The sequence below is a fragment of the Entelurus aequoreus genome, linkage group LG06, assembly GCF_033978785.1.
Source record: "Entelurus aequoreus isolate RoL-2023_Sb linkage group LG06, RoL_Eaeq_v1.1, whole genome shotgun sequence".
Lineage (NCBI taxonomy): Eukaryota > Metazoa > Chordata > Actinopteri > Syngnathiformes > Syngnathidae > Entelurus > Entelurus aequoreus.
In genome coordinates this window covers 33767327-33789831 of record NC_084736.1, presented here as the reverse complement: position 1 = coordinate 33789831, position 22505 = coordinate 33767327, and the positions used below count along the sequence as shown (strand labels likewise).

General features: G+C 37.0%; 1 protein-coding gene across 1 annotated transcript in view; it reads left to right on the top strand.

The window, feature by feature from the left end:
* The window catches only part of LOC133652155 (rho GDP-dissociation inhibitor 1-like), a 44865-nt gene that overhangs the window by 15759 nt on the left and 6601 nt on the right, over positions 1-22505 (top strand). Inside the window, exon 2 of the mRNA XM_062050584.1 lies at positions 21946-22141. Coding sequence (XP_061906568.1) covers positions 21952-22141 — 190 coding nt within the window. The 5' untranslated portion in view covers positions 21946-21951. The remainder of the gene's footprint in view (positions 1-21945; positions 22142-22505) is intronic.

The following is a 22505-nucleotide window of genomic DNA, read 5'->3' as shown; positions in this document are numbered from 1 at the left end:
AGAATATTTGAACAATGATGACGAAAACTGTTTTCTCTGCCGTGTCCATGTGTCGAAAATTGTTATGCGCTTATTTTTTTATTTGATTTTGTGCGTGGCATAGATTTGCCGTGCGCAGACGACGCTTGAGCAGTGCGCAATGGCACAGGCGCGCACCTTAGAGGGAACGTTGCTCGCACGGCTGCGCTAGCATCACAGCTAACGTTAGCCATGCTGCTACCTCTCTGCCCGGGGAGGGCGTATACGTATGTGACGTATGACGTGACAGTATGTGACGTGTGTAAGGTGCGCTTGCTGTCTGTGAGAGGGAGACACAGAAAAGAGTGAGAAGAGCCTGTCGTGTAATGCCAGCAGCGAAAAGCAACTGCGTGAGAATCCACAGACCTGTGGATGTGTTGAAGGTGTGCTGGAAAATGTGGAACGGAAATTAGGGAGCAGCAGAAAAGTGGAATGTATTATTTAAATCGGTGCGTTAGAAAACACAGACCCGATTTTTTTTAAAACTGTATCTGGATCGGCATTTTCCCATGCTTTGCCGATACGCATTTTTTGGCAAATATCGGCGGCCGATCCGATCCAAATATCGGATCGGGACATCCCTACTGTTAATACCCATCTTGACTAACTGGGTTAATAAAGTGCCACTGACTGTCATTCACTTCAATTTCACTGAATATTGCTCAAAAAGGAATATCTTTTATATGTATACTTTCACCGAAAAATATATCGAGACATACCGTATTTTTTCGGAGTATAAGTCACTCCGGAGTATAAGTCGCACCGGCCGAAAATGCATAATAAAGAAATAAAAAAACATATACAAGTCGCACTGGAGTATAAGTCGCATTTTTTGGGGAAATGTATTTGATAAAACCCAACACCAAGAATAGACATTTGAAAGGCAATTCAAAATAAATAAAGAATAGTGAACAACACGCTGAATAAGTGTACGTTATTTGACGCATAAATAACCAACTGAGAACGTGCCTAGTATGTTAACGTAATATATTATGGTAAGAGTCATTCAAATAACTATAACATATAGAACATGCTATACGTTTACCAAACAATCTGTCACTCCTAATCGCTAAATCCCATGAAATCTTATACGTCTAGTCTCTTACGTGAATGAGCTAAATAATATTATTTTATATTTTACGGTAATGTGTTAATAATTTCAGACATAGGTCGCTCCTGAGTATAAGTCGCACCCCCGGCCAAACTATGAAAAAAACTGCGACTTATAGTCCGAAAAATACGGTATATCGAATATCGAGTTTAAGCAAAAATATATCGAGATATACTTTTTTGTCCATATCGCCCAGCCCTAGTAGCAATATGAAATGTCTTAAATATCACACTTTAATTGTTAACACTGAACATGCACATGTACACTCATACATATAAACACAATGACATCATAAGGCCCACTGTAATGCTCAATTAAACACAGAGAACATCCCTAAACTGTGCTTGCACTGGCGCTAATACGAGTATAGGATTGGGCGATATGGATCAAAACTCATATCCCGATATAGTTTGGCCCATAAACTAACCCGCAAATAGAAATATCCGTTGACGTAACTAAATATCTCCACCATGCCTTGATTTAAAAATTTCAGGACTGATGGGGATCCCAAATACACAAAAACGGGTACCAACAAGTAAGAAAAAGAAAAAAAGAAAAAGCCTTCACAATAATATAAAAAAAATCAAATTAATCTTTAAAAAACATTTAGCTATGCTCAATTTTTCAGGCAACAAAAACAAAAGAACAAAATGTGAAAGTGCCCTTGTTTAAGAGGACGTGTTTAAACGTCAGCAGGAACATGAAAATAATTTACCTTTAAAATAACGCTGTTTTTATAAAATAAGCATTATTATAGGACATACACGAGTGACAGGCTGTTCTGAAAAATACTTTAAAAAAGTAATTGAATTACTCTTTAATAAATGTAATTAATTACAAAGGAAAGTAATTATTGTGCTACCTAAAAAAATTAAAATATCTGACATAATGCAGTTAAGATAAGTTTGTGGACAAGTCTGTGCGTGTGCCTTTTTAAAAAGGCGATGCCTGTTGCCTAGTGACGTGTGACATCATCAAGGCTATGCTCAGTAGCCTGAGCTGTTTTTGTTAGCTCAGCAGGCTAGCAGCAGGAGTTTGTTGGCTCTGACAGCAGCTCTTTTTAATCTTTCAGTGGTTGGTTACCTGTGCTTAATAGATTGAAAGTGCTTCCATGGCTGTATGTTCTTGTCAACAAACGTGGTATTGTTTGGATGGCAAGTTTGTCACTTCAATCATTGATTTGTTGTTCAATATTCCTTCCATTGTAATTGTATTGAATGTTCAAAATAAACTAAAACTAACTAACCAACCCTCGTAGTTACTAGCGCTCAGTGCAGTCACGTTTTAAGGCGGTGAAAAAAAACGTTGACTTTTACTGACCAGTTCCTCCAACTAAGATTTTGTTTATTCTGTGTTTAGTATGTGTGTGAGCTCCGCTCCCCTCTGTGCATGGTGGAGGAGGATGGGGCCACAGTTCTGCAGCGCATACAAAGTGACACTTCCATGTCAATCACTTGTCCATTTGGTTATGATGATGGTTTAAGTTTATTTCAAACATGCTATACAGATAGGTGAACATTTTACTCTATCTTGATCAACTTTGGATGGATTTATTTGGGATTTTAAGTGCGACGAAAGGGTTAAAATCTGTACTCGCACGTGTGCTTCTTTTTGTCCAAAACTCGCTCAACCTATTTTTAGTCGCAGATGCGATTAAAATGCTCGTACTATACAGTGCTGTGTAGGGCTGCAACAACTAATCGATTAAAATCGATTTATAAAAATAGTTGGCGATTAATTTAGTCATCGATTTGTTGGATCTATGCTATGCGCATGCGCAGAGGCTACTTTTTTATATACTGTATATATATATATATTTTTTTTTATAAACCTTTATAAACTGCAACATTTACAAACAGCTGATAATCAACATAAGTATGGTGCCAGTATGCAGTTTTTTTTCCAATAAAATACTGGAAAGGATAGAAATGTAGTTTGTCTCTTTTTTCAGATTATTAATTGAAGTAATAATCGACAGATTAATCTATTATCAAATTAGTTGTTAGTTGCAGCCCTAGTGCTGTGTAACGATATTAGGTCCCTATGATTTCCGCGTTAACACAATCGCATAAATTAACCTGGAATATAACAGAAACTGATATAAACTGATTGAAAGGCGTTCACTGTAACTGGTGAATGGGTCAAACTTGTGTAGCGCTTTTCTACCTTCAAGATACTCAAAGGGCTTTCACAAGCGCTCTACCAACCGAGCCACACCGTCCAGTGAGGAAAAAGGACGTTAGTCTGGGGAAATCATGTTTCCAGGGATCGCTCACCCACCCTCTCCCAAGCTAAACAATATCACAATGACCACTTGAGACACTGGCTAAGTCTGCGAACAAACTGCGATGCTAATGCTAGCTTTGGCAACCTGCACACCCACAACACATCTCATCTGCTTGTGTTGTTGTGGACGACACCTCCAATGCCACAGATTGTAGCGTTTTAAACATGATTAATGCTAACTAATATTCTGACTCTAAAATGTTAGGTGTAGCTGTCTGGCGAAATGACCGCTGACCTGGACCCTTTTTATTTGTCAACTCAGCCTTGTCTCCACTAAAATGCATTGCAGCCGTCAATGCCCTTAAGAAGAGCAGCGCACTTCCAGGCTTCACAATAACAGTGCTGTGCACAAAATCCGGTTTGACTGCGCTACCAAAATACAAAAAAGTAGCTTGCATAATTACATTGTACTTGGAGCATTTATTGGTACATTAATTTTAAACATGTATTATGCCTTGACTTAAAATACTGGTCAAATTGTCCAATTATATATTGCACCAATAAATGTAAGGATTTTTGCATTTAATTATTGGACTTTTTTTTTTTTTTTTTTGGAGAAAAACTAAACACAATAAGAACAAAATGTAACAGATTTCATAGGTCCCTACTGTAGTGCTAAAACAGTGGAGTCATGGGGGTAGGGGTTTGGGGGTGTAGAGGATCAAAACAGTGACATATGTGTGAAGGATGGCTTCAGAAGACGGGTGATGCTCCATGGAAATGTCACCTCTAAAAGCTTCTAATGTTAGGTCACTTTGAGCCTCACAGAACTGTATTGTCCATATAAATGTCAGTTTATTGTGCGCTTTAAGGTATTACTGCCATGTTATCATACGCTGGCTGTCTTTTCTGGTTAATCTGTTTTTCTAATTAATTTGTTCAGTCATGTAACCGTGGATCAAAGCACTGCAGTAGCCACTAGTAAGCCTTCAGAAAGAGCAGATCATGTTCATGTTTCAAATATCTGATCAGTAATGGGACTTGGGTCTGTCTTAACATATGTTTTTTCCTTGTTGGTCCTCATGCTGTAGTGCTGGTGATGAAGCTACAGTATGATCTTGAAGATCAGGAAAATTCTACTGCCCTGACAATAGAAAACATTCTCAGAGTTAATCCTTGTATGCCACCGGGACTATATTGGATCACTCTATCGTCTGCACGTACAGATACTTTTTTAAACCTCAGCAGATTCAGTATGTTTACTCCATTACAAAGAACAGCCAACCATCAACCGTATCATCTTGGACACGAAGCTCCTGGCTTTAGCCAGAACAATGAAGTGGATATAAACTCTTCCAGCATGACAATGGTCCAGAACATACAGTGGTGCTTTTTAGCATGTCGTTTAATGTTACCTGGGGCATAATCCCACTGACTATAATCCCACCACTGTGGTGTTGCCAGTTTAACCTCAGTTTACAACTAAAGACAGCAGATATCTTCTTGGAGTGTTGCTCTCCACTGTCAGGGAACTGTTTTATTGAGGGTCATCATGATCCAGCATTTGCTTGGATGATCTTAGGCCCTTTTCCACCAAAACTTCAGGAACTTTTGAGTTCCTGGAACCTTTACTGTAGGTTCCTGTAGACCTGTGTGGTTTGTGTTTCCACCACATTTTCACAGTAGTTTATACAAATCAGTCTGTTGACTGATTTTAAGAACAGTGTATAGAATTTTATAGAAATTCCGGTTTTTATTTAGTGTCCAACAGTCAAAAAGTGGTCCCCTCAGCAAATGAGGAATTCATGAGGGTCAGGCAAGTCTTTATAATCTATGTGGGCTGTAAATAAAAAAAACCCATAAATGATACATGTCAGCGTTTATCACGCATGACAACACGAACACAGCAATAGTCTATTAGCATTAGCATTTGGTCACTCTGCTTGAGGCTAATAACTACACACATGGCATGTCATTGACTACTGTTTCAGCATGTAACAAAGTAAATAGTGATTATTGGATGTTTGTTCCACTTGTTTACTTCCTCCTCTGTTTTCACTGATATCTTCAAAAACGAGTCCCAGTTAATGGCTTCAAAGTTCGACTGAATAGTGAATATTCCTCTGTGAGTATGTTTTTAAAAGAGGCCGTCCACTTCTCGTAGCTTTGCGTATCAAAATAAGGTTTGTAAAAATTTATAAACTACATTAAACTGCAAAATAGTTCAAACTGTTGGTAACATGGTCCCAGATGGCCCAGAGAAGTTCTTGCAATTTGAGAGTTATTTTTTTCTCTTTTTTTCTCTCCGTTGTCAAATATCTTGTAATAAAAATACACAACAAATAAGAAACAAACAAGTTGTTCCTGCATACTGTAATGGCAGCTGACATTTAGAATACCATTTTTCTTGGAACGCACCAACTGTGCTCAACCAATCGGCATTTTAACAGCACAATCCGCCCCTCTGAAGTTTCTCAGGAACTTTCCAAATTACTACCTAGCTACTAAGAAGTAAACTTGTTTGTGTACCTTTTATTTAGTAGTTTTTGGTGGTTTCATGTACCAGGGTAAATGGAAAAGTTCCTATGGGGGGAAAAGAGCCTCTTGTGAGCTGTGACTTATCTCAGAGGAGTGAACAAGGACATTAGCCAGTAGCCACTGAGACACAGTTGTTGTCTGTGCAGAGTCAACCTGCAAGAATGTGTGTCATCATGACAAAGATGCTAATAGCGTTAGAGCTAATCTGTTTCACTCCTGCATTTGCCCTAATTTGCTGATTCGCATATTTCATACTGGGACTAACATAAGGCTATCAGCGGATTTTATGTAACGTTTAAACACTGTTTGCTTGTTAGCTGCTTTGGGCTTTCTGTAACAGTCATAGGATTGTTAAGGAATACAGAGTTTATGTTTCTCTGTCTCCCTATGCAAAGTTCTACATTTTTGTAATGCCATGTATTATTTACAATATGTGTCAGTTACACAATGTTTGAACCTTGTAGCTTGAAAAAGTATGTATATCTTTTAACCCTAGTCGGTCGACAACGATTAATTGATTAAATCTAACTAATGAACTAATAAAAATGATACAACCCCGATAGCACGGAGTGCCCATAACTTTAAATAAGCAGACATAGTTTCTGCACTTACTTTGCATTGGTTGAACAGCTCTTGTGGTAGTGTTAGCTGCAGGCTCTTTTCCAAGAGGGTTTTTAATCTTTCAATTGAATATTTTCATTTATTTTCATTTTCATTTTATTTATAAACAATACACTCAAAAATTAGGATTTTTTTTAACCCTTTGAATGTCCATTTGATCCAATTATGTCAGTTTATTTATTTTGAAAGATTTGCATAACATGAGTTATGATAGTTATTATCTATATAGTAAATGTTAAAGGTGTGAGGTACTGGTGTAAAGTTTAGGCCTAAATATACATTAGCTTAGTAGGGCTGGGCTATGTATCTATTTTATCGAATAATTCCAAATTTGTATCGCAGACCCATCCATCCATCCATTTTTCTACCGCTTGTCCCGTTCGAGGCGCGGGGGTTTCCTGCAATTTATAAAATAAAAAATCTTTTTTTACCCCCTTGCTCTGGCATATTTTTTGCCCCCATGAGCTTCCGTAGCCCTCCCTGCCCCCTTACTTCCTTAGCGGAGATCCACAAGCCTAACAAAAACATGGCTAATGCTAACAAGAGCGAGACGGAAAAGGTTTGCCAGTGCTTTTTAGATTTGCAGCAACAGGCATAGAACAAGTGACTGCCTGCTGCAGAGGTTCTTTAAAAAGGCAACAGCACAAATAACTTATTCCAGCTTCTGAAACAGCATCGAGCCAAGTGGGGGACGTACAATTCTTGTGTGTATATATATATATATATATATATATATATATATATATATATATATATATATATATATATATATATATATATATATATATATATATATATATATATATATATATATATATATATTAGGGCTGTGAATCTTTGGGTGTCCCACGATTCTATTCAATATCGATTCCTGGTGGTCTTGATTCAAAAACTATTTTTTCCCAATTCAAATCGATTCTCTATTCATTCAATACATAGGATTTCAGCAGGATCTACCCAAGTCTGCTGACATGCAAGCAGAGTAGTAGATTTTTGTAAAAAGCTTTTATAATTGTAAAGGACAATGTTTTATCAACTGATTGCAATAATGTAAATTTGTTTTAACTATTAAATGAACCAAAAATATGACTTAGCTTTGTGAAAATATTGGACACAGTGTGTTGTCAAGCTTATGAGATGCGATGCAAGTGTAAGCCACTGTGACAGTAATGTTAATTTTTTTTATTTTTATAAATGTCTAATGATAATGTCAATGAGGGATTTTTAATCACTGCTATGTTGAAATTGTAACTAATATTGATACTGTTGTTGATAATATTCATTTTTGTTTCACTACTTTTGGTTTGTTCTGTGTCATGTTTGTGTCTCCTCTCAATTGCTCTGTTTATTGCAGTTCTGAGTGTTGCTGGGTCTGGTTTGGTTTTGGAATTGGATTGCATTGTTATGGTATTGCTGTGTATTGTTTTGTTGGCTTGATTAATTTAAAAAAAAAAAAAAAAAATTTAAAAAAAAAAAAAATCTAAACAAAAACAAAAAATCGATTTTTCCCACGCCCCTAATATGTGTATATATATATATATATATATATATATATATATATATATATATATATATATATATATATATATATATATAGAGAGAGAGAGAGATATATACAGTATATATTAGATATATATAGAGCACTTTCCACGTGCGCGATGAGGTCACGTTATCGATGAGAAAATGCATTTTTAGACAAAATGATTTGCCTGAGCGGCTAGGAGACACTGTGAGTAGCAAGCAATACAAAGTGGATAAGAAAAGACATATTTTTTTTTTCTTTTTTTAAAATTTTTTTTTAAAATACTTGAGACTTCCCGCGGGTCTGATTTTGGACGCTGGCGGGCCGACTAAAACAGTCGTCCTGCACATTCAGCTCGGACAGCTCGTACGTAAAAAAAACAAACTTGCGTGGAATTATAACAGATATAATCATCAATATAGTAATATGAGCAATGGAGTGTACATTGTTTTTAACATCAGTACACAGGAACAAGGAGCCCAGGATACTTCCGGGAAAAGCCTGCGTTTATTCACTTACTAAAACTATATTGTCACCTCAATGTTTTACTTGTTTATTTATATTTGCATACAATGTACAATACTACATTTTTTTTTACAGTAGTATTTTACTTAAAGGCCTACTGAAACCCACTACTACCGACCACACAGTCTGATAGTTTATATATTAATGATGAAATCTTAACATTGCAACAAATGCCAATACGGCTGGGTTAACTTATAAAGTGCAATTTTAAACTTCCCGGGAAACTTCCGCTTGAAAACGTCGCGGTATGATGACGTATGCGCGTGACGTCACGAGGTCAAGGGATGTGTTTGGACCCAATTCAAATACCTCTGTTTTCTTCGACAAAATTCCACAGTATTCTGGACATCTGTGTTGGTGAATCTTTTGCAATTTGTTTAATGGACAATGGAGACTGCAAAGAAGAAAGTTGTAGGTGCGATCGGTGTATTAGCGGCTGGCTGTAGCAACACCAACACCAGGAGGTTGTGTTGTGTTTTGAGCAGGATAGCAGACGCACTACGGTGAGTACAGCTTTGGCTTCCAAACATTTGATCGCTTGCCCGTACGTGCGTGTCGATATGTGCATGTCACGTACGTAACTTTGGGGAAATATATGTTTCTTGCCGACTCTGATGGCGGCCGGGGTGTCGTCAAAAGCGTACAACGCCCGCCGCCGCATCTAAGTTAGCTTCTATTTTTTTAGCTTCGCCAAGCTGAAAATTATTAACCGTGTATTTACATGTTCATGGTTTAATAGTATTGTTGATCTTCTGTCTATCCTTCCAGTCAGGGTTTTTTTTAATTTAGTTTCTATCTGCATTTGAGACTGATGAGATCACGTTAGCTCCGTAGCTAAGTTAGCTTCTATTTTTTTAGCTTCGCCAAGCTGAAAATTATTAACCGTGTATTTACATGTTCATGGTTTAATAGTATTGTTGATCTTCTGTCTATCCTTCCAGTCAGGGTTTTTTTTAATTTAGTTTCTATCTGCATTTGAGACTGATGCTATCACGTTAGCTCCGTAGCTAAGTTAGCTTCTATTTTTTTTAGCTTCGCCAAGCTGAAAATTATTAATCGTGTATTTACATGTTCATGGTTTAATAGTATTGTTGATCTTCTGTCTATCCTTCCAGTCAGGGTTTTTTTTAAATTTTGTTTCTATCTGCATTTGAGCCTGCTATCACGTTAGCTCTGTAGCTAAGTTAGCTTCTATTTTTTTTAGCTTCGCAAAGCTGAAAATTATTAACCGTGTATTTACATGTTCAGTCACTGTGAATGTCCATTTCGCGTTCTCGACTCTCATTTTCAAGAGGATATAGTATCTGAGGTGGTTTAAAATACAAATCCGTGATCCACAATAGAAAAAGGAGAGAGTGTGGAATCCAATGAGCCAGCTTGTACCTAGGTTACGGTCAGAGCGAAAAAAGATACGTCCATCACTGCCTCTCTAGTCCTTCACTGTAACGTTCCTCATCCACGAATCTTTCATCCTGGCTCAAATTAATGGGGAAATCGTCGCTTTCTCGGTCCGAATGTCTCTCGCTCCATTGTAAACAAAGCGGAATTGTGAGGAATCCTTTGTCTTGTGACGTCACGCTACTTCCGGTAGGGGCAAGGGTTGTTTTTATCAGATACCAAAAGTTGCGATCTTTATCGTCGTTGTTCTATACTAAATCCTTTCAGCAAAAATATGGCAATATTGCGAAATGATCAAGTATGACACATAGAATGGATCTGCTATTCCCGTTTAAATAAAAACATTTCATTTCAGTAGGCCTTTAAAACAGAAGTTTTAAGTTTGCACTTTATTAATCTCAGTGTTGGAGATTATTCGCATGCAATGTAGGATGCTGCATTTTGGTTTACATAAGTATTTTATTCAATAAGAAGTATTACCTCCCAGAGGAAGCATGTAATTTAATTCTTTGAAAATCATTGCATAAAAAGTAGAATTGATATCTGGTCTAAAAGTAACATTATACAAATTAGAATTTTGCCAAGTTTAAGATGTAGTGTAATTTCAAACTACTAGTTTTTGATCAAATAAAAGTAAAACTTGTTTTGAATTATTACTGTCATTTGTATTCCCTGATTTCTTTAAAAAGTCGGAAAAAAATCGTAAATCGAATTCTTTTTAGGCCGTATTTCCCATGCCTTAAAGCTTAATAATACATATTTATATTTTTGCATTGCATTGTTGTATTTTTTGCAGAGAGATCGCAGAAATTTTGGATAAAAGAGAAAACATAACTTTGACAGTATGGCAGTTTTTTTTAAATTTTTCAAAGGGACCGTAGTCAGACCAATGTGTCTGTAAATGATGCAAGGCGCTCGTCCCCTCCAAGACGGTAAAACCACACCACCTTAGTCACACTCACCCTTTAGAGCACAACTGTAACTTCCTGGCACTAAACCGACAGAAAATAGTTATTCTTAGGTTTCTCTATGTTTACATTTTCACACTATTTTCATACATTTTATTAAACATTTCTTACATATTCCTTATTTTTGCACCTTCATTTTAAGAGCTTATCGTTAAGTGTTCAATGTGATTATACAATTTTGTTTACATTGTTTGTTTTCCATGCTTGTGTTGACATTTCCTTTTCTTTCCGCCTTGAAAGCTGAGGGGATTATAATTACATTTTTTTTTTTTAACTTTTAATATGTTTAAAAAAGAAAACGAGCAGGAGAAAAATATATTAATGATTATCGATATCGACCGATATAAAACACTTATATGGTGATACAGTTTTCGCCTAGCCCTAAGTGTGACTGCATGTTGCTCGGCTTGATTGCAGCAGAGGAAGTGAGAGAAACCACTTGCTGGTTTCTACATGGTGGTATCTCTATTTTCCGCTCTCTTTGTGTCGCTACGCTTACACAAACACACACCGCTAAGCAGCCATAGCATGCTATCGGCAGAGTAGGAATGTGTTTTTATGACATCACAGAGGCCCCATTAGGATACGCCGGTCCTACTTGGCTTATACCCAGCTGTGCATGCTCCTGCAGGTCCCGTTTGCAGTATTGTGATTTACTGCTGTCAACTCAATAAATAGTCTCTCGGGTCTTGTTTTGTCTGAGATTATGCAGGCAAGCTTTGCATTCAGTGTGATTTGTTAGCTATCATGGTGTGTAACCAAAGAAGGAAAGCTTACAAACTCCATGATTGTAATAAAAAAAGTGTTACCTCTGACTTGGGCTGCAGCTATTCATTGTTTTAGTAATCGAGTAATCCATCAATTAGTTTGTTTGGTTAATCTAGTAATTGGATAAAACACACTTTATAGCCTTAATGAATATTTTTGGGAAAATAGTTGAAATAAAGATTTTTCTCATTGCCATTACCATTATTGACCTTATTTTACGTTTGATTTACTTTTTTCTTTTTTTCTTATTTAACTTGTTTACCTTTTATTTACAGTGATGTTGCAAGGTATGCGCCCTGCGTCCCTGATGCAATAAAATCTGAAAGGTTGCACTAAACTCTTATGTCCGCGCGTCCTGGGGACGCACCTAATTTTCCCCATGAAAAACGATACATTGTGAACATTGAACAACTGGTGTTTAATCACAGTAAGTGGCAAAAGAAACCTTGTTGTTAGCAGCCCGGACAAGCACTGTTTCAAGGGCACCCACTCAACTCACCACCTGTGGGTCCCGGGGACTCACTACATTGAAAACCTATCAACGTCATTGATTTACATTTGATCTTCCATTTACCCTTTACATAACTTGACCATTTATTTAACTTGTTTTACCTTTGTTTACCTTCTTTTTCCTTCTTTCGACCTTATTTTAACCATTTACCTTTACTTTCTTTGACCTTTTTTTTACCCTTTACATTCTATTACCTTCTTTTACCTTTTATTTACTTTCTATTTAACTTTTTTAATCTTATTTTACCTTTTACTTACATGTACCTTTTATTTACCATTTACATTCTTGTACCTTCTATTTAACTTGTTTTACCTTTTATTTACCTTCTAATTACCTTATTTTACCTTTTAATTTGTAACTTTTTTTTTACCTCTTATTTAAATTTGTAATTCTATTTACCCTTTAGATTCTTTTACATCTTTCTTACTCTTGTGTACCTTCTATTTACCTTTTGTATAGCCTTATATTGACCTTCTTTTAACCGTTACTTTATTTCACCTGCTTTTTACCCTTTAAATAATTTTGCCACCTATTTAACTTGCTTTACCTTCTTTTGCCTTCTACTGACCTTAAGTTAACCTTTTACCTTTACTTTCTTTGACCTTCTGTTTACCCTTTACATTCGTTTACCTTCTAATTACCTTATTTTACCTTTAATTTACTTTCTATTTAACTTTTTTAACCTTATTTTACCTTTGTATTTACAATTTACATTCTTTTACCTTCTATTTAACTTGTTTTACCATTTATTTACCTTGTAATTACCTTATTTTACCTTTTTTTAATTTTTTACCTTTTATTTAAATTGTACATTCTATTTACCATTTAGATTCTTTTACCATCTTTTTTTAAACCCTTGTTTACCTTATATTTACCATTTGTATAGCCTTATATTGACCTTCTTTTAACCTTTACTTTATTTTATCTTCTATTTACCCTTTAAATAATTTTACCATTTATTTACCTTGTTTTTGCCTTTGTTTAGTTTATTTTGCCTTCTACTGACCTTATTTTAACCTTTTACCTTTACTGTCTTTGACCTTTTGTTTACCCTTTACGATCTTTTACCTTCTAATTACCTTCGTTTACCTTTTATTTAACTTTTTTAACCCTTTTTTACCTTTTTATTTACATGTTACATTATATTTACTATATACAATCTTTTACCTTCTATTTAACTTGTTTTACCTTTTATTTACCTTCTAATTACCTTATTTTACATTGTTATTTTTAACTTTTTATTTACATTTTATCTTCTATTTACCCTTTAGATTATTTTACGATCTTTTTGTTTATCTTTGTTTACCTTCTATTTAACTTTTGTATAGCCTTCTATGGACCTTCCTTTAACATTTACTTTATTTTACCTTCTATTTACCCTTTGCCTTCCTTTACTATCTTTTACCTTCTTTTATGCGGCCAATTTTTATGTCACTCTCATTAAACTATGAACCGAAGAAACATAATATAAATTACAGCTTTTTTCTAAATGAATTAATCAATTTAATTGAGTGATTGTTGCAGCCCTACCTGTGGCCGTCATTTGCAACACTCCTACACAATTCCGTAATAGGGTTTGTCTTGCTAATTGTCTGGCCATCTTTTCACCCAAAATTCTGGGAAATGTTGGACATCAGTGTTTCAAAATATCTCTTTTCCGCTTGTCTCATTTGCAAAACAGCCGGTGAAATCAATTCACTAACTGGAGTCTGGGCAGGTTATTCTTATCCTCCAAATGTAGTTGACTTTGAATTACACTGTAATTATGTGTGTATGTTGTTGTTTTTTAGTCGTAGTCTTTCATTTGCCCTTATAAGTTCAAGAACACTCATCTTTTCACTTCCTTTAAGCAGTGTTTAACACTTTCCCCTTCAAGCCTCTGCTGAAGCATGTGTCAACATAGCTAATGTCTTGTGTTTTGTCCAAATACGTCATCTTCTCAACTTACACTAAGTGGCCTCACGCTCTTTGAAATATGGGAAGCTGTGTTCTTGCCTCATGTAACCGTTGTAAAGAAGGAGATAATAGTGGGTACAAGCCAGCAAGTTGTCTTTTTGCTGCATAAGCCGTTTATTTACCCATGTTGTTGCTGAAGAATAGCAGCAAGGTGTTCTTTACTAACTTAGGGGCTATGGTGTCAGAACAAGACAAAAACCAGACTGACTGGATATGGAATAATGAGAACCAGGCCTCCAGCTGCCTTGTGGTTGCTGCAGGTGTTGATGAGTGCTAATGGTTTCTCCGCACAGTACATGCACGCCTCATGTCGTCATAAGATGCCTGTTTTTTATTCCAACGCATCTTTATAAGCTATGTTTATATTTGCTGTCTCTCCTGTCTTTAAGCAATGTTTCTATATAAATGGGCTGCAGAATAATTCGTTCTACTACCTCTGGAGAAAAAGATGCAATCGGAAGACTTGGAAGATGTTTATTTAGTTGTTTAGTGTTGTAGGAAACCAGCAGATAACAGACATGACACAAAACTATACTTCCTGGCTTTAAGAAACAAAAAAAGAAGTTAAATTGTGGAAGTCGGTAACCGTCTCATTTTTAGATCAAGCAGAGTGAAAATGTTATGGAATGACTCAAATCTGAGGGAACAATTATGGAATCATGAAAAACAAACTTTTACTTTGTTGCACCACCTCTGACTTTAATAAGAGCTTGCAGTCTCTGAGGTAGGGCTGAACGAAAAATTATATCTCGATATATTTTTACTTAAACTCGATATTCGATATATATCTCGATATATTTTTCGGGGAAAGTATACATATAAAGATATTCATTTTTGAGCGATATTCAGTGAAATTGAAGTGAATGACAACTGCACTGTAAACAGTCAGTGGCACTTTTATTTACCCAGTTAGTCAAGACGGGTATTAACAGCACAGAAAGGAAACTGTTTAATTAGTACCGAATTACATAACATAAATAAAATAGAAAACAAATATTTCTACGTAAAATAAATAACATAGCTGTGCAAATTATACAAAATGTATCTAAGTCAGATAAAAAAATACATTTGCAGGCAGGCACTTCCTGGTTCGATGACCCGCCCTATCTTGCCAACCAATCATGGATGTTCTCATACGTGCAAGCATGTCTTGGAAGGAGGAAGGGGAGGGGTTTAGTAGCCCATGGAGGGGCAGAACAAGGAACACAACAAATAAGCGGCGTTTGGTAATTTTAACGTGTAATAAATTATATCGATATCACGATATTTTCTTAATTCATATCTTGTTTAAAAATATATCGATATATCTTACAAACTCGATATCGCCCAGCGCTACTCTGAGGCATGGACTTATTAGCAAGTGACACCCAGAACTCTTCATCAATCTTGCTCCAACATTTGCTGTTGTCAGATCAGCTTAGCAGGTGGAGTCTTTGTCATCCATTATTTTCTTCAATTTCCAACACACATTTTACATTAGATTGAGATGACTCACCTTGTATATCTTTCTTCAAGGAAACTTTTGATTTTACACTTTTGCTGTATGGTAAGATGCATTATCATGTAGAAAATGATTTCATTATTCCCAAACATCCTTCCCATTGATGAATAAGAGACACAATGTAAACTTGTGCATTTATTGAAGATGTAATGACAGCCAACAATATCTGACAATGTCTGCTGACTCCATCTGTTTGCCACGAGTTGCAGGAGTTCTGTGTATTGTCAGCCTCACATGGAATTGTTTCCTTTTTAAAAAAAAGAATAATTCATTGATCTTTTAAAAATATGTTGAACTTATTTCTCAATGTTTCTAACTGCTTTTCAATGGCAGCATTGTGTTCGGCAGAATACCCTGAGGTAGTGTGATCGTGGATGTATCTCACGATGTTGTCCTTGAGTTGTCCATTAGTCCACGCGTGCTTGGGTCCACTTCACACCTAAAGCATGGTACGTTTGGCCAGTGTGAGCGCACTGGTCCGTGACCAAGCACGGCACACTACCCTGCCTTTGACATGATTCTAAGACAAACTTTTTTCATCTAATATCAGCTCAGAAAACACTTGGCTCTCCAAGTACCACCATAATGACCAACATTAAAGGCCTACTGAAATGAAATTTTCTTATTTAAACGGGGATAGATTCTATGTGTCATACTTGATCATTTCGCGATATTGCCATATTTTTGCTGAAAGGATTTAGTAGAGAACAACGACGATAAAGTTCGCAACTTTTGGTCGCTGATAAAAAAAGCCTTGCCTGTACCGGAAGTAGCGTGACGTCGCAGGTTGAAGGGCTCCTCACATTTCCCCATTGTTTACACCAGCAGCGAGAGCGATTCGGACAGAGAAAGCGACAATTACCCCTTTAATTTGAGCGAGGATGAAAGATTTGTGGATGAGGAATGAGAGTGAAGGACTAGAGTGCAGTGCAGGACTTTCTTTTTTCGCTCTGACCGTAACTTAGGTACAAGGTCTCATTGGATTCCACACTTTCTCCTTTTTCTATTGTGGATCACGGATTTGTATTTCAAACCACCTCGGATAGTATATCCTCTTGAAAATGAGAGTCGAGAACGCGAAATGGACATCCACAGTGACTTTTATCTCCACGACAATACATCGGTGAAGCACTTTAGCTACGGAGCTAACGTGATAGCATCGGGCTTAACTGCAGATAGAAACAAAAGAAATAAGCCCCTGACTTGAAGGATAGACAGAAGATCAACAATACTATTAAACCCTGGACCTGTAACTACATGGTTAATGCTTTCCAGCCTGGCGAAGCTTAACAATGCTGTTGCTAACGACGCCATTGAAGCTAACTTAGCTACGGGACCTCACAGAGCTATGCTAAAAACATTAGCTATCCACCTACGCCAGCCCTCATCTGCTCATCAACACCCGTGCTCACCTGCGTTCCAGCGATCGACGGCGCGACGAAGGACTTCACCCGATCATCGATGCGGTCGGCGGCTAGCGTCGGATAGCGCGTCTCCTATCCAACACAAAGTCCTCCTGGTTGTGTTGCTGCAGCCATCCGCTAATACACTGACCCCACCTACAGCTTTCTTCTTTGCAGTCTCCATTGTTCATTAAACAAATTGCAAAAGATTCACCAACACAGATGTCCAGAATACTGTGGAATTTTGCGATGAAAACAGAGCTGTTAAAATTGCACTTTATAAGTTAACCCGGCCGTATTGGCATGTGTTGCAATGTTAAGATTTCATCATTGATATATAAACTATCAGACTGCGTGGTCGGTAGTAGTGGGTTTCAGTAGGCCTTTAAAATTCAGTAGCGTTGTAGGCCTAAATATTCATTAAAACAAGGCAGAGGTTTTATTTGACAAATATATTAAATATTTTTGGCCACTGTAGCATTAAACAGTTTAATCAGTAGCACTGTGTTTAAATATTTAATTAAGTGATTTTTTGGCATACCACTAGATCAGGGGTGTCAAACTCATTTTAGCTCAAGGGCCGCATGGAGCAAAATCTGTGTACACGCGGGCCTGGACTATTAAAATCATGGCATTAAAACAAAAAAATTAAGACAACTTCAGATTGTTTTCTTTGTCTTACTTTGTCCTGAAAAGATTACAATAAAAATACAGAAAAAAATACCGGCAGCTGTAAAGTTTAGTTCCATGAAGGAAAGGAGAAAGTGAATGAATGTTTTATAACTAAATACATTTACATATGCATAAAAATATGTTTTCTTTTGTATTACTTTTTTTTTTAATGAATTAAGTAACGTCTATGACAACCTTTTTCCAAAACACAATATAGAATGTGAGATATAACAGGATAATGCCTACATTTATCATTTGTTTTCAAAACGGTAAAAAAAAAAGTGGGGCCCTAAAAATGTACTGTGGGACCCCATTTTTATGACTTGACGGGTTCCCTGGGACCCCATTTTGAAAATTCCTAGCGCCAACACTAATGGAGTATTGGTGCGTGCAAAACAGCAGCAGGCGGCTGTGGCCTGCGGTACGGTTCTAATACTAATCAAATATCGTCCCAGGGGTCAAAGAGATCCGGCCCGCGGGCCTTGACTCTGACACCCATGGGAGCCTGTACCCAAGTTTGAGACATTTAATGCAGGCACTCATTCACTCTTGTAATGTAGCCAAGTCATAGGATGACATTAATCACAAGGCATTCTCTATAATTGACACAAACCCATTGCATGCTTTGTCTAGATATGCCCTAAATCAACAATTATTGTGTGAATTAAATGTTTCTCACAGGTAGGGATGGATTCTTTCACATTTGAACCAATATGATACCAGTTCACGGTGCCTGGGAATCGATATCAGTACCTAACAATACACATTGTGTTCATGTGGTAATAAATACACGTATTTAATAATAAAAATATTTTTTTAATGTAACATTTAACACTGAGTTGATGATAATTGTACTGTCCAGTTGTTCTAGCTTGTTTTCTTACACTTCTTAGTCTCATTTGCAAGTATGCAATCATTTCAGTTTGTCCTAGTTGTGTTACTGTGTCGTCTTTTCGCATTACATTGAATGTGCCAGTATTCTCTTTTGTTGAGTCCAAAAATGTTTATACTGTAAGTATTGTATGCATCACACACCAACTGTGCATCTTAGTTGGGAGTAGTTAGACATTGTCTACAATAAAATTTGTCGCCGACAAAAAATTTGTCAACATAGTCGTGACATCATCACTCGTGTTTCTCCGAAGGGACACAAGTCAGCCCCGCCACTCGCATCAACATACCAGGTGAAAACGTGTAAAGTGTTGGTTTTGCACTTTTCCTGTCCTTACTATTAAATAGACAAACATTTATTAGTTATTACAATTTTTGGAACAGTCTAATGAGCAGCGTAATTCCAGTATAAATAACAATTTATGAAAAAATGTCATCAATTTAAAAGCTGCTGGCTAATTTATAGCCACTGAATGTGTGTGCTTTATTATCCGACTCGGCCTAGTTTTCATTAACACATTTGAAAAGGTTGAAATGGCCATGGAAAGTCGTCAATGCTAATCTGTAGCATGTATATGGCATATCCAATTGAAATTAGCATTGAGCTAGCATGAAAATGGAGGCTTACTTTTGAGGGTTTTCTATCAGGCAGGCTTGCTTTGTTAGCATGGACAATTGCAACATTACTTAGAGCAGTGTTTTTCAACCACTGTGCCGTGAGATACAGTCTGGTGTGCCGTGGGAGATGTAATTTTACCTAATTGGGTTAAAAATATTTTTTGCAAACCAGTAAATATAATCCGCAAATAATGTGCGGTTGTTGAGTGTCTGTGCTGTCTAGAGCGCGGCAGAGTAACTGTGTAATACTCTTCCATATCAGTAGGTGGCAGCAGGTAGCTAGATGCTTTGAAAAACATGGTTTGTCGTGATCACAATATGCAGATGACAGCGTGAGGCAGTGTGCAGGTAAAAAGGTATCTAATGCTTAAAAGGCGAGTGCCGCTAAGAAAAGGCATTGAAGCTAGGCAAAACGAAACTAAAACTGAACTGGTTGCAAAGTAAACAAAAACAGAATGCTGGACGACAGCAAAGACTTACAGTGTGTGGAGCAGCAGACGGCGTCCACAAAGTACATCCGTACATGACATGACAATCAACAACAAAATAGGAGCGCAAGACAAGAACTAAAACACTACACACAAGAAAACAGCAAAAAACTCAAAATAAGATCATGACAGTACACTTTGAGACGAGCTATAGTGATGCATGGTTGGTTATGGTTTGAATTTATATCCAACACTAGCGAGAACAACTTTTTACTGTTAATATCGGCTGCTGAGTTTAATTTTTTTATGTTTTCTGCTCGTGGTGTGCCTCGGGATTTTTTCAATGAAAAAAATGTGCCTTGCCTCAAAAAAGGTTGAAAAACACTGACTTAGAGGTAGGGAAGTAATGTTAAATAGAACAATGATAAACCACGATAAAGCTTCCCAAGGTTAGTAATATCAGAGTTTCCCACACATTCATTTTGTCCGCCACAAATGAAAAAAAAAAACATTTTTTTTTTTCTTTTTTTGTCCTGTCCAGCTTCTCAGGCAAATCATATAGTTGATGTAGATGCCCATATAGGCTGTTCAGATTTACTTTACAAAAGAGAAGTGTAGGATACTTCTCTTGTTGCCTTATTTCTATTTGACCACTACTGTTTTCTGTTTATTTGTTACTGACTGTGGCAGGACACCTCTGCCTCTGTTTCACTTTATGTTGCTGGTAAATATGGTTGTAGTAGTAGGCTTAAGTTAAATTATTTAGTATGCACTAATTAAAGGGGCAGAGCTTTAAGAGACATTTTAGCTTTTATATTTTATAAGATAAATCACCAAAAATGATTCCCGGGTGCGGCCACCGCTGCTGCCCACTGCTCCCCTCACCTCCCACTGGGTGAACAAGGAGATGGGTCAAATGCAAATTTCACCACACCTAGTGTGTGTGTGACAATCATTGGTACTTTAACTTTAACTTATAAACACAATACTGTTTGAGCAACTATATGTAATTGTGCACATTGAACCTACAGGATGTGCTCTCTGCCATACTCTAAGCAGGAAGTAACTTAGCGTGACACACATAATATGGCTCTTAAGTAGCCAGGACAATATTATTATATAACATATTTAAATTTTTATTTATGTTTAAATTATGTTACTGTAAGTGAAAACCAGCATTGCCAAGAAAGTATATTGTGTGGCTATTTATTTAATTGTTTAAATTAAACTTTGTATGTAAAATTATAGGTGTTTTGAGCACATTTAACAATACCATGATCCATCCATCCATCCATTTTCTATCGCTTGTCCATTTTGGGGTCGCAGGGGGTCGCTGGAGCCTATCTCAGCTACATTCGGCTGAAAATTTGGTGACAATAAATCAATCAAAGTTTATTTATACAGGCCTTAATCACAAGTGTGTCAAAGGGCTGCACAAGCCACAACAACATCCTTGGCTCAGATACCACATATCAATAACTATGATTTGAAATGTTCCTATCGTTACATCCCTATATAGATTATTGGTAGAGTTGGATTTCATGCAAATTTGGTTGGCCTGTTCTCGCAGGACTGCAATCTATTTGTGGTGGTGTGAGCTACAAGGCATCATTGTCTAATTTGCATAATTGGCCGTGATGCGTGTGCATGTAATCGTAATGGACACTGTCAGGTAGAGGGATAACTTTGTGGTAGATGTAAAGATACAAGAAAAGCAAAAAATAAATTACTAATATTTTCCTGTCACTGAACAATCAAGAGCAATCAACCGCAGCACCTGTTGCTCGTTGAGAAGAGTGATCCGTGCTTTCATGTCAGTCTCAAAAAATGTTACTTGTCACTTTTTTAATGCAGCAGTAGCTCATGAGCTTTTGCTTTGAGACCCCTGCTGTAGAATGCTGCAAATACTCGCTAAACTGGCACTACTAATTTCTCCTGCTATGTCTTCTTATTCTCTGGCAGACCATGTGTGTATGAGATGTGTTAAGAAGCCCAGTTAGTGCCGAATCTATTTCTGCGCTCTATCTTTGCAATCATTGATTATGAACAATAATTCAATACAATTGACAATTAGTTTATGGATTATTGCGCCCATTCCTATTCACGAGTGTCTACAAACGTACCTAGTCAACAAGCCTGAGGGTTACATTTAGATCCAGATGTTTAATAACCATCTGTGCAGGACAAATCTTATTACGGAAAAAAAGGAAGTGGTGTATGTCCTGTGGTCAGTGCTCATTAGCTGTCCCGTCTGTGCCACTCCCGACTAGCGAGCCATGGCAGAGCCAGACCCCACACCCGAGCAGCTGGCCGCCATCGCCACAGCCAACGAGGAGGCGGACTGCGCGGTCAACTACAAGCCGCCGGCCCAGAAGAGCTTGATGGAGATCCAGGAGATGGACAAGGATGACGATAGCCTGCGCAAGTACAAGGAGGCGTTACTTGGCAAGACCCCTGTGTGTGCAGGTGAGAGATTACACATTATGTACCTGCCAGGACCTGCTGCCAACCTCACACTTGACAGCACCAAACTTTCATTGAGCATCCTCACTGTCTACTCTACTTGTTGATAGAAAGATTATTTGCTGTTTTTACTGTAGCACCAGTTGTCATTTCTCAGTTAACAACAGCTTCCATCTTGAAAACAGGACAGAGGACAGTGGAGGAAAAATGATCGATTCTCCAATCTGCATCACGATTATGACGTGGACGATTCTGAATCTAATGGACAAATGTTTCAATATCAATTATTTACGTATGTTAAATGAAATAATATGGACTGTAGGGCTGTGTTTTATATCGATCGATATGGATAATTTTATATTTTTTT